The sequence below is a fragment of the Molossus molossus genome, unplaced genomic scaffold (genome assembly GCF_014108415.1).
Source record: "Molossus molossus isolate mMolMol1 unplaced genomic scaffold, mMolMol1.p scaffold_m16_p_5, whole genome shotgun sequence".
Lineage (NCBI taxonomy): Eukaryota > Metazoa > Chordata > Mammalia > Chiroptera > Molossidae > Molossus > Molossus molossus.
In genome coordinates, this window is record NW_023425388.1 from 86,633,862 (window position 1) to 86,647,436 (window position 13,575).

The following is a 13,575-nucleotide window of genomic DNA, read 5'->3' on the forward strand; positions in this document are numbered from 1 at the left end:
TCACTAATCAAAATGTCTGTTGTTTTAATGTAGAGGAGAATTAATCTGCCTAGTAATGCTTCTTATAATCTATGATCACAGAGTATTGCATAAATATGTTTTTGAAGAAGATGATTATAAAAAATTGAAAAAAATCAGTTGCTTTATCAGATATGCCCCTACTCCCCCAGGTTTTGGTCAGTATTAATGATAATGACGATTAACTCTGCTTGCTGCTTAGGCTACAGCTATAAAATACATAATTTTGATTCTTTTTTCCTTCAAAGAAAGTCAGCTTATTTGCTTGCTTAATTAACATTAGGATTATAATATAAGAAAAACCATGGAAGAATTATAAGATAACTCATATCACCTAGCCAAATTACTAGTGTCAGCAAGAACTGTGTTACTTTATATTAAGAAAAAATGGGGGATTTCCAGCTACGCCTGAAGATTCATGGCATGGATTCTTAGTCCTGTCAGCAAGACTATTCTATAAAAAGTGCTATGATGAAACTTGATATAAAATTACAACTTAAGAATTACATTTTCTTTTTACCGGAGGCTGGGCATCTAACATTAAAATGTCAGATTTCTTATTCTTCTAATAAGTTTAATGATAATAACTATGTTATCTTTTAACACTGTTCCCTATAATCATTCCATTCCACTATTGTCACCATTTTTAAAAACACCATTTACATTAAGTTTATCACCTATTGTTTTGTTATCATGTTGGGACGGCTGAGCCTGGGATTGCTGGGATGTAGTTTGTGGGAAATCTTCATACATAGCTTCTTCTAACCATGGAAAACAAATGACTGCAAGATACCAGTGAGACCTGTTGAAAAGAAATGCAAACTTAATAACACAATACAATCTTTTTTTTAATCCTCACCCGAGGATATTTTTTCATTGATTTTCAGATAGAGTGGGAGGTAGGGAGGGAGAGAGAGAGAGAGAGAGAGAAACATCGATGTGAGAGAGACACACCAATTGGTTGCCTCCTGCAAGACCCCAACCAGGGCCAAGGATTGAACTGTAACCAAGGTATATGCCCTTGACTGGAATCGAACCTGAGACCCTTTGGTCCATGGGTCAATGCTCTAATTGCTGAGCCAAACCAGCCAGGGCCACAATACAACCTTAATAACAAAAAACCTAAACAATGTGAAAGAGTACGTCCTAAAGCTACAGCTAAGCAGGTATGACAAACTTTGTATCAATTTTGGAAGAGTCAATTGTAATATCTGATATAATATGGAGCACACATTCCAAAACTAATTAAGAAGACTACTTAGGATAAAAGCTGAGTAATTCAAACTTATTTACTTTCACATAGTCAGTGTTTTCTATGAGGATCTACTTTAATAGACTCATAGCATCACCTTTTTTTCTATTAGTGTTTAAAGGGCCTATTCTCTTAAATATTTGAAGAGTCATCCTAAAATCTTTCAATCTCTTATTTCAAAAATCTTTTCTTGAGTCCCCCCCCCAAAAAAAAAATTCAATGTCTCGGTCATTACAGTCTTGTGGTCATTTGTCATTTTATTTTTTCACTATATTTACAATATAACAACTGTCAAACCAAAATCCAAGATAAATAGTTCATTGTTTTAGCTAACTCTTTTTTTTCCTTTACTAATTTTTAGAGAGAAAGGAAGGGAGAGGGAGAGAGAGAGAGAAATATCAACAAGAAAGAACATCAACTGGCCACCTCCTGCATACCCCCCCCACTGAGGATTGGGCCCACAACCTGGGCATGTGCGACTGGGAATCAAACCAGCGACCTCTTGGTGCATGGGTCAACACTCAACTACTGAGCCACACCAGCCAGGCAGTTTTAGCTACCTCTTAAAAAAGATTTAAAATAATACCTGGGATTTATGTATCCATACTTTTTACTGCTTATTAATCTAAATATGCCCAAAATACTTTTCTCTGCACTCTCTCCAATTTTGTTTTAAAATAATCTTAAATACTCACGACTCATTTACAGGCACAAAGATGTAATCTTTATTAAAGATGTTTATGTTGCGAGTCCATGTTCTTACCCTTTTATGTCTTCTTTGTGCCATTCTGGGAATACAAAAGATAGATAGATTTGATACATTAAAAAGATAATAATTTAAGATAAGGATTTCAAGAGCCATTTTTATAACTGAAAATTGCTAGGTTTAGTTTACTTAACCATCCTTTTCAAGATATACAATATATATAACACACAAGAAAATTATCTCCTTTTATTAACTCTTGGGTATTCTTAAATCTGATCACTACTTATAAATAATGTAATAGATAGAAGAAAGGCAACAATTTATAAAATGTTTTGTAGATTCCAAAAGTGGCACAACAACTGAATATAAGCAGTTATGCCTATATTTATTCTATTTAATTCCATCTGGGCATGATATAAATTACTATTATTAAACCTAAACAGAATTGTCCAAATGTTATATCTGTAAATAGAAAGGTATTTTAAAACATAATGAAAGAGGAGAAAGGAAGCATATATTCTTAGATTTTTAAAGATGAAACTGATCTCTATTTCATATATAAACTATAAGACAATGAGTTAAGTATAGCCACAATTTATCCATATTTTATTTTATTTCTTCAACAAATATTTACTAGGTTCCTTAGAATAAATAATGAAAATCAGCCACACTGCCCAAAGGAATTTATTTTAAAATGAGGGCAGAAAAGAAAAACACAACAAATAACTAAAATGGAATCGTTACAGCATCTAGGAAAGCCACTTATAAAAGGGTTGAGACACACACACAAAGCAAATAATCGTTTCTTTTCTTTACACCATCAGGGAAGTTAAGGAAGGAAGACATCAGGCCAAGTTTAGATGTCAAAAAATAATTTTCTGGAAAAATATCCTTGGATGAGGATTAAAAAGTAAGTAAATAATAATTTTAGGAAGGGGATGGCATTTAACAGTGGCATAAAGGAGGTGGTATGTGATTTCTGGGTCAGGGATCCATCCCTTGAAGGACCTCTTTTTATGCAGGGAATTAAACTAATCATTAAGTTCTTAAAGATGTATATACCAAGAGATACAAGAACAGACATTTCTGCCCAATCCCTGTTCATCTAACCAACCAAACTCACAGGGGTAGATGGGATCCAGAATGGACTAGAAGGTGTGGTAGGAATTAACACTATGTGGAAGACCAAGTCACATGTTTACTAAATTTTCTTACTTCAGAATGACCCAACCATTGCAAGATTATAAACAATTTTTTTCCACTAGTGCATAGCCTGTTAATTTTCCATTTGAAAATCACAAGGATAGATACCTAGGATTCTGTTTTGTCATGTTGGTGTTTGGTAGATTTCCTGATTATGCTAACTTTATTTGATTGGGGATATATTACACATAGGATGGGGCAAGGAGGCTAGGAGAGAATATGGGAGCCACAATTTAATCTTTTTCTCAGTTTCTAACTGTATAGAAAATCCTCAATTAAATGTCTAACAGTTCTCCCCATTCAATAATATACATTATTATTTATGTTCTTCAAGTTCCTAGTATGTTCCCAGCACTGGGCAAAAGGCACTAGAGATAGAGTAGAAAATATGACAGATGAAGTCCCTGATTCCATGGGTCTTATACTCTAGGATGAGAAACTGCCAGAATTACTGCCCAAGGCAGAAGGTAAAGAAGACATAACCTAGCTTTTCCTTTCCTTACTTTCCAAATTCCAATGTTCCCCACAGGTCATGCCATTGGAAATGCAGCCTGCAAGAGTCAGCCTCCTTATGACAGGGAGCAGTGCCATGGAAGGGTGACAAACGTCTCACAGAGCAAACAGACCCAGGACCTATGCAAGTGGTGATACTGCTCACTCTAAAGAATTATATACGAAGTTAGAATTTCATGAGGAACGTCAAAATGGTATATTTGCCTCTCAAAACTTAAGAACATTGGAAGATTGACTTACGAAAGATTTGGATTATCTTCTGTTAAGTTATTTTCCTTTCTCGTCAAGCATTTATAGAAAAAGCTACTAAAAATGTGACTTCGTTCAACAAGTTCACTTGATGCCTTCTCCAATATAAGATACCTGGTAAAGTAGCAATACCACAAAAATAAGTTATTTTTTATTTTACCTGGTCTTCCCCCAATTAGCTTATGTGTTCTGGGAATCTTCATTTTTATATACAATTAGATTCAAAGCAATCTTGCAATTTGCTCTGATTTCAGTTCTTTTTGTTCTTTGGTTATCTCACCTGTATCAAGACTGTTTAAAGCAGAAATTGCCCACTTACTCATTTATTTACTTAACAAATATTTATCAAATTCCTAACATGTTTCGAGCACCATATTTACACTACAGACAGAAAGGGAGGGAAAAAAATGTACCTTTCTCATAGAGTTTATAGTCCAGAGGAATGAGGGTAGACGAAAATCTTTACCAAATAATCACACAATCAAATATAAAACTAAAACTAATATTCCTATATAAATCTAGAAAAATCTTAACTCTGAGACATGACTAATCTCTAAATTCTTATTCTATTTTTATACTAAAAATTCTTCAACATAGGATTATAATTCAATCATTTAATAATTAAAGCCTTCATGATTATAGAACTCTACTGTTCTTAATGTTCAAAAATGACGTTATAATTGCTTTTTTGAAAAGCATAAAAGAGAAAGACAACGTGAAGTTTATTTTATAAAGTGATTATAAGGTCAATATACTACATGGAAGAAGATACAAAGAATGCTTGATCTAAATTATGATTACATGGGTGAATACATATGTGAACGTTCATTAGCTGTACACTACTACTTGAAAGTTATTCATCAATTTAAAAAATAAATAGAAAGTAGCTTTAAAAACAAGGTTAAAATCCCCTCTGAAAATAAGGGTCAGAGATATAGGCAGCTCTGTTAAAAGGAAGTATGAAAAATACTATTAGAACTGCATTAAAAATAAAATTTTACCAGTTAATTCCAATAAAACATTAAAGTTAATACAGAAAATGATCTAATTCATCTCACAAAATATAAATTTGATACTATCATAGGGATACAAAAATAAGATTCAAGATGCCTAACCTTAGAGGGAGAGTGATCATCAAACCACCAAATAACTTTAAAATAAGGCAAAATATAAGTACCATAAAAGAGATGCAAATGAAGTTTTATGGGAGTTAATAATATCTGCTTAGATCAGCAAAAGTTTCACAAAGGTATGGCTTGAGAGGAACCTTGAAAGAGGAATAAAATTTTAATGAGAGATAAAAAGGTCAGAATTCCAGCAAGCAGGAAACGGGGCGTTAATACAGAAGAGTGAATATGGTTGGGCTTTGTTTAGCAAAGTATATATAATTCAATTTAGCTGAACTATGTACTATATGCAGATGGCTAAAAAGACAGACTGGTGTCAGATTACCAAGAACCTCAAATGCCAGACTGTGTTTGAACTCATTTTGACAGGTAATAAGACATTATTACTAAGTTTCTAAGAATTTCTTTCTTAGAGCATTTTAAGACAAATAATGGTTGTAAAAATATACTCAATGGACAGCACAACAGAAACAAAAGATACAAGGAGACTACTTAAAAAGATAGAAAGACAGCCCTGGCCGGTTTGGCTCAGCGGTTGGAGCGTCCGCCTGCGGTCCGGAGAGACCCGGGTTCGGTTCCCGCTAAGGGCATGTTCCTCGGTTGCAGTTTGTCCCCAGCCCTGGTTGGTCGTGCGGGTGGCAGCCACTCGATGTGTCCCTTTCACATCGATGTTTCCCTCTCTCTCTCTTCCTCTCTCTCCCTCCCACTGTATCTGTACAAAAAATAGAAAAGTGTCCTCGGGTGAGGATAAAAAAAAAAAAAAAAAAAAAGATAGATAGAAAGACAATTTAGGTGAGATAAGGAAAAATCATGATGACAAAAGAGATTAAATGAATTTGAGAGACAGAATCTACTAAAATTGGCAACTGAATATGTAGAGAGCAAAGGAAGGGTGAAGAACCCATGACAATGGAGACTTTCACTCCCAGCCTAGATGGACCCAATTTACTCTCCTGCTTAAAACAAACAAACAAAAAAATCAAACAAAATATATAAAATGATCTTTTTCAAAACCCTGGACATCTGGCAACAAAGAACAGTGATCCTTGAGAAAAGTGAAACAAAGCAAGTAAGTTCCACTAATGCCCCAGCTTACTGCCTTGCTAGTTTCCAAGCTGCAGCACAAGAAGGAGTAACGCACTGAAGCCTGGCAGACTCCCTGAGTTGAAGAGATAATGAGAATCAGGAGAGACCAAGGCAGCTAGAGTTCACAGATCTCAATACTGGAAAGATAAGAACTGTATGCATAAAGAACTCCAAACATCTTCAGAAAGTCCTCCTCAAGTAATCAGCAGAATGTTGATCATTGTACAGGTATAAGGAAAATACTCAAGGTTGGAAAAAGAACTTCCTGAAAGGATTACATAGAATGGTATCCAGCATTTCCATAGGCCATGGGAATATACCCTTTTTCCTATCAGCCAGGCTTAAAAACCACATGATTCTGAGGCGTTGGGTAGAACACTTAAAAAGGTTTTTCATCAAAGGTGGTGATTAATTTGTTGGTCTCAGCTAACAAATCATAAAAATCATGACCCTTAAGAGCATCAAATTGCTTTTAAATAATCTGTGTTCCAGAACAAAATTCAAGAATATTTGTAGAAATACAAAAATACTCAGCACCCAATAAAAAATCAGCAGACATGCAAAGAAGCAAAAAAAAAAAACCACTCACAATGAAGAGAAAAACTGACACAGAATAACTAGAAAAGGACACTGAAACAGTTATTATAACTAAATAAAGACATGGAAGATATATTTTTAAAAAGACCCAAATTAAACTTCTAGAGATTAAATCCACAATGTCAAGGATAAAGAGTAAATAAATGATACTGTAAGATTTGAGGCCTGAGTGACTGGAAAATTACTAGATTATCAGTAAAACAATAGGGCTAAGGTAACATGATAATAAATTTAGTTTGAGAGAGATCAACAAAATAATTAGAGACATCTCGAAGAAATGCTGGAAATATAAGTCTAGGGATACAGTATAAAATGAAGGCTACAAACCAATTACCTTTGCATGAAAGTTGATAAAACTTTCCTATCTACTCCTTCAGCTTGGCTATACAAAAATTTGAAAACTATTTTTTAATAGAATAATTATATGAATTTTAAAAATAACTGTTAACTCTTATTGTGCTTAAAGATACAATAGATAACTATACACACTTGCTTCTCATTTAGTTCCCAAAGTGATTTGTAATTATGTCAGTACTTGCTTCACCACAATAATAGTCAAAGAAGAATAAATCAAAAACTAAAACAAACAAAAAGCAGTAGCTCTTCTGAAGTATATAGTGTCCATCAGAAGTAAAGGAATGAAACCAAATTAGTCAACTCTAGAAAACCTTGATACGCAAAAATTTTTTAAATCTGATATCTTGTCGGGCCGGTGTGGCTCAGTGGTTGACCAACAGGTCACACCACCAACAGCTGCACCAACAGGTCGCCAGTCAGGACACATGCCCAGGTTGTGGGCCCGACCCCCAATAGGGGGCATGCAGGAGGCGGCCAATCAATGTTCTCTCTCAATATTTCTATCTTTCTGTCCCTCTCCCTCTCCCTTGCTCTCTCTCTAAAATCAATAAAGAAAATGTATATATATATTTTTAAATCTGGTATCTTGGCAGGTTGCATTCATCTATAGTTAAATACTTCAGATATAAAAACATTTACTTTAAGATTCACATCAAAACCTGTACAACAAATGAGAAGATCATTTAGCATCGTACTTACTTAAGGTAGAAGTCAATAATTACATCATTAAGAAATTCCCCTTCTTCTAAGCATTCCAGATCTTCATTAGTTACCCCTAATCCCCCTTTAGTAGGTGGTGGAGGATATACAATCAACCTTAAAAAGTAAAAATAAAGTATATTGGTATTGAAAATTCTAGTATTAAAACATTTTTATTATATGGTACAATAACAGGGCAGTAATATTTAATAACTAAAATATGTAGAGTAAAAAATTTTGACAGGACACAAGCAATTATATTTTCCTTCCTTTATTTTCATATGCTACTTATAGTAGTCTCATTGAGTATCTTTTCATTTCCAATCCTTCTCATGTGGGCTGGTCTCAATATATGTTAAATCAGTAGGTTACTTCTCACAATCCATTAAATACCATTGAGGATGTCTTTCTTCTGCATAATTTTTAACTTTCAATAAATTGATGTACCATACAAACCAACAAACCATAGAAGATTTTCCTATGCTCTACTTTCCAACTCTAAGTGAATCCCTATTCAGATTCCTAGTTCCTTTCAATTCAGAAGAGCCAAAAGTCAAAAATGCTCTGCCGGTGGCTAGTCTAAAACTACATCTGGGTAATACAGAAATAACATGGGAGCTTTAGGAGGCAAGTTTCCCTTAATAAAGTGCTTACAATGTAAAACTTAAGAGAACATAAGGGAAATAAATAGAGTACATCCAAAAAGTAGTAGAAAAAAAGATGACAACTAGTTAAGCATCTTTCTTCTGGCACCCTCTCCTGAAATTCATAAATAAGAACAGTTGTGAACTCCTGGATATAATCTTGAAATAGACAGGGTGAGACTCATTGCACAAATGTAGGCAATAGTAAAAGTATAATATGAACTTCTAACAGTCATCTTCAATTGAATTAATCTTGATACCCACAGCACGTACATGTGAACATGTGAAAATTTTAAATGCTAATATTATAACTTCTATTTTATTGGCTATTTTCCTATCCTTTCATGTTTGTGTGTGTGTGTGTGTGTGGTTTTCCCCTAAAACACAGAAAACACATAGAGGAATAAAATCACCCTCAAATGCACAGTCTCCCGATTCTATCTTCCCACCATAATAAAATATATAAAAGATGAAAAGAAAAAATTTCTAAAAGGAAGGTCTGATAAACTCCAAAGTACCTTAAATTGAGGCACACTCTAGTAAATAATTTCATTTTCCTATTATATATTCAGATATAAATATATAATCTTAAAAGGCATACAGTGCTATTCAAATATTTTCAATAAATGCTTTAATCTTACCAAATTTGAGAGTTTGGCTGCTATTTCTGTCTTATTAACATAAAACTAAATTAAATGGCACCAATTGTTTTCTTAATAAAATTTTTTAAACTTTCTCATAAATTTTTTAAAAACATTATTTTTATTAGTAGCCATCAGCATAAAAGTAAAACTCAAAATATTTAAAAAGATAAGCTACTTAAAATAAGCAACATGAATGAAAACGACTGGTGTGCCCACCTATTACAAATGGGACATGACACAGTACATACTTCTGAACAGGTCCAGTGTGCCTGACTTCTCGCCATTCTTCATCTGGGTTAGATGTAATAGAAAGTGAGTAGCAACCACTACTTTGCTTCTGCAGGAAGGTGTAATTAGGTTTGGCTGTATCTATATTTGAGGGCTGACAGAAAATGGCAAAAAAAAAAAAAAAAAGTCTCCTTATAGATACATAAATATGTATTAACTCTCAAAAGAACAGTCAAAATCTAGACTTGTAAGAAAAAAATGTAACTAAAAGAAATCCAAATTAATGAGTTATATCTATATTTTTCAAATTTCCACAAAGATATAAATATCAAAATAATACTTTGATCAAAAGATATTGTACATACAATAGTCAAAGTTTTGATACCGTTACAATTAGCTAGTTATTAATAATTGAAAAGGAGCAAAGGGAAGGCCAGACATTATAGGCATGTCATTTGGGCAGCTTCACCAGGAAGCTGCAATTTCACACTCCCCAGGGAACCCCTGGCCCATTCTATGCAGGTTACTGGGGGAAGAGGTCCAACAAAGGGGAGATACATGCATATGCAGGAAAGTTGGGGTGAGTAGGAAGGGCCTGTCAGTCACACCTGGGAACAGAGATCATTAGCCAGAATGGATGTGGCCACTGCAAACCCATGAAAATCTGCGAATACATAATCCCCTAAACAAAGGAATTCTCTCTCTTGGCTCTTGGCTCACGGGGCTCTCATTCCTACTTCCTTGCATTCATTCGCCCATGTTTCCTCCATAGCCATGTGGCCCTGTGGACCCCACATGCAATGGACTGATAGACTGCAGTGGGGAACACAAGCTAAGCTAGCCTGATGCTGGATTGAAAACTGCTCCAATGTGGAACAGAAACTCTGGACTCTCACTCTAGCCCTATTGAAGCCACAGCTACATTTCTTCCCTGGTGGGAAAAGGGGAAATGGGATCTTGGAAACTCCGAGATATAATTCCACAGAAATAAAAATCACTCATTCTCCTGTGCAAGTCTCATTCATTTTCTTGGGAATTATATTCCCAGAAGCAACAGGTAGGAATATAAAATACGTAATCTTTTTTTTTTTTTTTTTATCCTCACCCGAGAATATTTTTCCATTTTTTGTACAGATAGAGTGGGAGGGAGAGAGAGGAAGGGAGAGAGAGAGAAACATCGACGTGAAGGGACACATCGAGCGGCTGCCACCCGCACGACCAACCAGGGCCGGGGACAAACTGCAACCGAGGTACGTGCCCTTAGCGGGAACCGAACCCGGGTCTCTCCGGACCGCAGGCTGACGCTCTAACCGCTGAGCCAAACTGGCCAGGGCAAAAATACGTAATCTTAAAAATCATACATTGCTATGATATATTGGTAACAATTTCACTTAAAGTGTTATTTACAGATCTGGGCTTTATAATTAAAGGAGAATCTGAAAACTGCAGTTCAAATGAAATTACCATGCAAAAATTTCACAACACATACATAAAGAATGATAGTGGTAGTCTCATGCCTTATTCCTAACATTGCTTCTTGCAAGCTTTTTAAGTAACAGATTAGCCCCAGATCAAACTGTCATGTGTGTGCTTGTACATGCGCATCCATGCACTACAGCAAATTAATGAACACTTCTGTCTAGAAGTATTCAGCAGATATACACAAGCCACATGTATATTACCAATGTCCTATTTTTTTAAAAAGACATACTTAAACTTACTATAAATTGTTTCAAGATAATTTTTCTTATAGAACAGTTGCAAAAAAACAAACAAGCCTCTTCCAGATTCCAGTAATATTAATATCTTATCTAACCATAGAATAATTGTCAAAACTAAGAAATTAACCTTAGTATAATATTATAAACTAAACTACAGATTTTATTCTGATTTCACTGGCTTTTCCACTATCTTTTTTTCTGTTTCAGGACCCTACAATGCTTGTCTTTTCTTGTCTTTCATAACCTTAATATTTTTAAAGAGTATCAATCAGTTATTCTGTAACTAGGTTTTTCTGATTTTTCTCATGGTTAGACTCAGTTTATGCAATATTGGGAAGAACACCACAGAAGTGAGGTACCCTTCTCAGTGCATGATATGACAGGTGCATTATGTCAAAATGTCCTGTTACTGGTGGTATTAACTTGGATCACTTGGGTTAAGGTGATGTCTGCCAGGATTCTCCACTGCTACTTCTTTTTGTAATTAATAACTATATTGGGGAACAGATTTTGAAATTATGCACATATCCTGTTTCTCCTTAAGTTTTCACCCATTAAATTTGGCATCTCTTGGTGGACCTTGCCTGCAATAATCATAACTATGGTTTTTCTTTTTTTTTCTCTTTTTGGTGGTATGTGCCCCTAGCAGGAACCAAACCCAGGACTCTGGCCCGCAGGCTGATGCTCAACCGCTGAGCCAAACTGGCCAGGGCTTAACTATGGTTTCTCTAATGGTGCTTTTATATTTCTATTCTTTTTATATTTATTAATTGGAATACTTTTCTAAAAAAGAACTGTCCTTTATCCATCATTTACTGTTTATTTATTCATCCATTAATTCAGTTATTTATCTATATCAATATAGATTTTGGGATATTCATTTTATTCTTGGTTAATAATCACACTATCATTATTGATTTTGCTGATTAAACTGTTCTAGCATTGGTACTGGGAGTTCTTTCAGGTTGGCCATTGAGCCTTTTAGACAAAACAGCATTTTTTGCCCTGGCCAGTGTGGCTTAGTTGGTTAGACCATCATCCCATAACAAAAAGGCTTCAGGTTGGATCCCTGGTCAGGGCACAAACCCAGGTTGCATGTTTGATCCCTGCCTGGGTGCATATGGGAGGCAACTGATCGATGTTTCTCTCTCTTTCTCTCCCTTCCTCGCTCTCTAAAATCAACATTTTTTTGTAAAAACCAGCATTTTGAAATCAGCCTAATTTCAATGAAAGTATTTTTACCAAACTTTTTCCCTTCCCCTCACCAATTACATTAATCACATGCTAACCTGAGATACTGATTTCATCTTCATTTCTTCAGCAGCAGCAGCAGGAATTGAACAAGTTGAAGCACAGTAATAATGAATAAAAGAACTTTCTTTTGAAGAGAGGTTCTGAAATAAAGGAAGTGCCTGAACCCAAGACAATGAATAAGAAAGCTCTGATTCTCCAGTGGTTGTACTTATTTCTGTCATAATATCTTTCAATTTCAATTCTTCTCTTTGTGAAATAGGATTGTGTAGCTCAAGGAAAATGAATTCACTAGATTTTGCTATTAAAAAAAAAACAAAACAATTTTTATCAATATTATTATTTTTCAAGGGTATTATAATTAACTTGATTATTAATAATAGTAAGGTTGGTATATAAGTACTAGCAAAGTAAAAACCAGGCAAATTAAATCACAAAACAGGCCGATAGTAACCTAAAACAAAAATTCACAATTTTTAGACTCCTGCTACATTAGAATGAAAATTCCTCAATGGTACTGACCTCTGTACTTCCAAGACCTGGCATTTAGTAGGTGCTAGTAAATATTTGTTACTGAATATTTGAATAAATGAATGAATGATAACTAAGCAATTAATTATTTCTTTCTACCCTCCTCCATATATCAAATCTATTAATTTAAAAAAATCCCGATCAAACACTTCCTTCAATATCATTTTCTTTAATCATTTCAACAGTGGTCTCAAATGACATTCTTTTCCCCCACTATAAATGGCTGATTTTATTTCTCCAACTTCTCTGCTATGTAATCACAAATTTTCCCAATTAGTTATGATAGCAAAATAATTTACTATATATATAATGATATATATATATATATATATATATATATATATATATATAATGGGAGCATACAAAAAAATACTCAACCCACTCCTAGAGAAAATATATATAACTAAAGTGAGTTTCTCTTTTAGAAATTAAAGAAAATGTTGAAAATAAAGACTTCTGTGTTTTATTTAACTTTGCCACAGTTCATTATAAGGACCAGAAACTCCTAAGAAAGGTGGCCAAGAATGGTAAATGACTAACACATAAGTTATTCCATTTATTTTAGGAAATAATGTCATTTGGTTGAACAAAAGTATCAGGAGAAATTATGTGAATAAATAAAATAATTTATCTTACATTATATTAAATTTTTTAATTCAATGAAATTACATTCTATTAATTTATTTTAGAAGAAAACTACTTTATTTACAGGACTTCTCAAGTTATCCTGAAATTTAGAAGTTATTTTA

At 34.2% G+C, this 13,575-nt stretch overlaps 1 protein-coding gene across 6 annotated transcripts in view; it reads right to left on the bottom strand.

Annotated features, from left to right (window-relative positions):
- The window catches only part of SENP7 (SUMO specific peptidase 7), a 180,411-nt gene that overhangs the window by 6,607 nt on the left and 160,229 nt on the right, over positions 1 to 13,575 (bottom strand). For 5 of the 6 annotated variants that reach the window (XM_036242665.1, XM_036242661.1, XM_036242660.1 and 2 more), the window contains 6 exons: positions 12,334 to 12,596; positions 9,344 to 9,477; positions 7,808 to 7,924; positions 3,933 to 4,055; positions 1,966 to 2,058; positions 696 to 820 (listed from right to left, as the gene is read on the bottom strand). In XM_036242665.1, coding sequence (XP_036098558.1) covers positions 696 to 820; positions 1,966 to 2,058; positions 3,933 to 4,055; positions 7,808 to 7,924; positions 9,344 to 9,477; positions 12,334 to 12,596 — 855 coding nt within the window. The remainder of the gene's footprint in view (positions 1 to 695; positions 821 to 1,965; positions 2,059 to 3,932; positions 4,056 to 7,807; positions 7,925 to 9,343; positions 9,478 to 12,333; positions 12,597 to 13,575) is intronic. The other variant, XR_004956792.1, reaches the window with a different exon arrangement.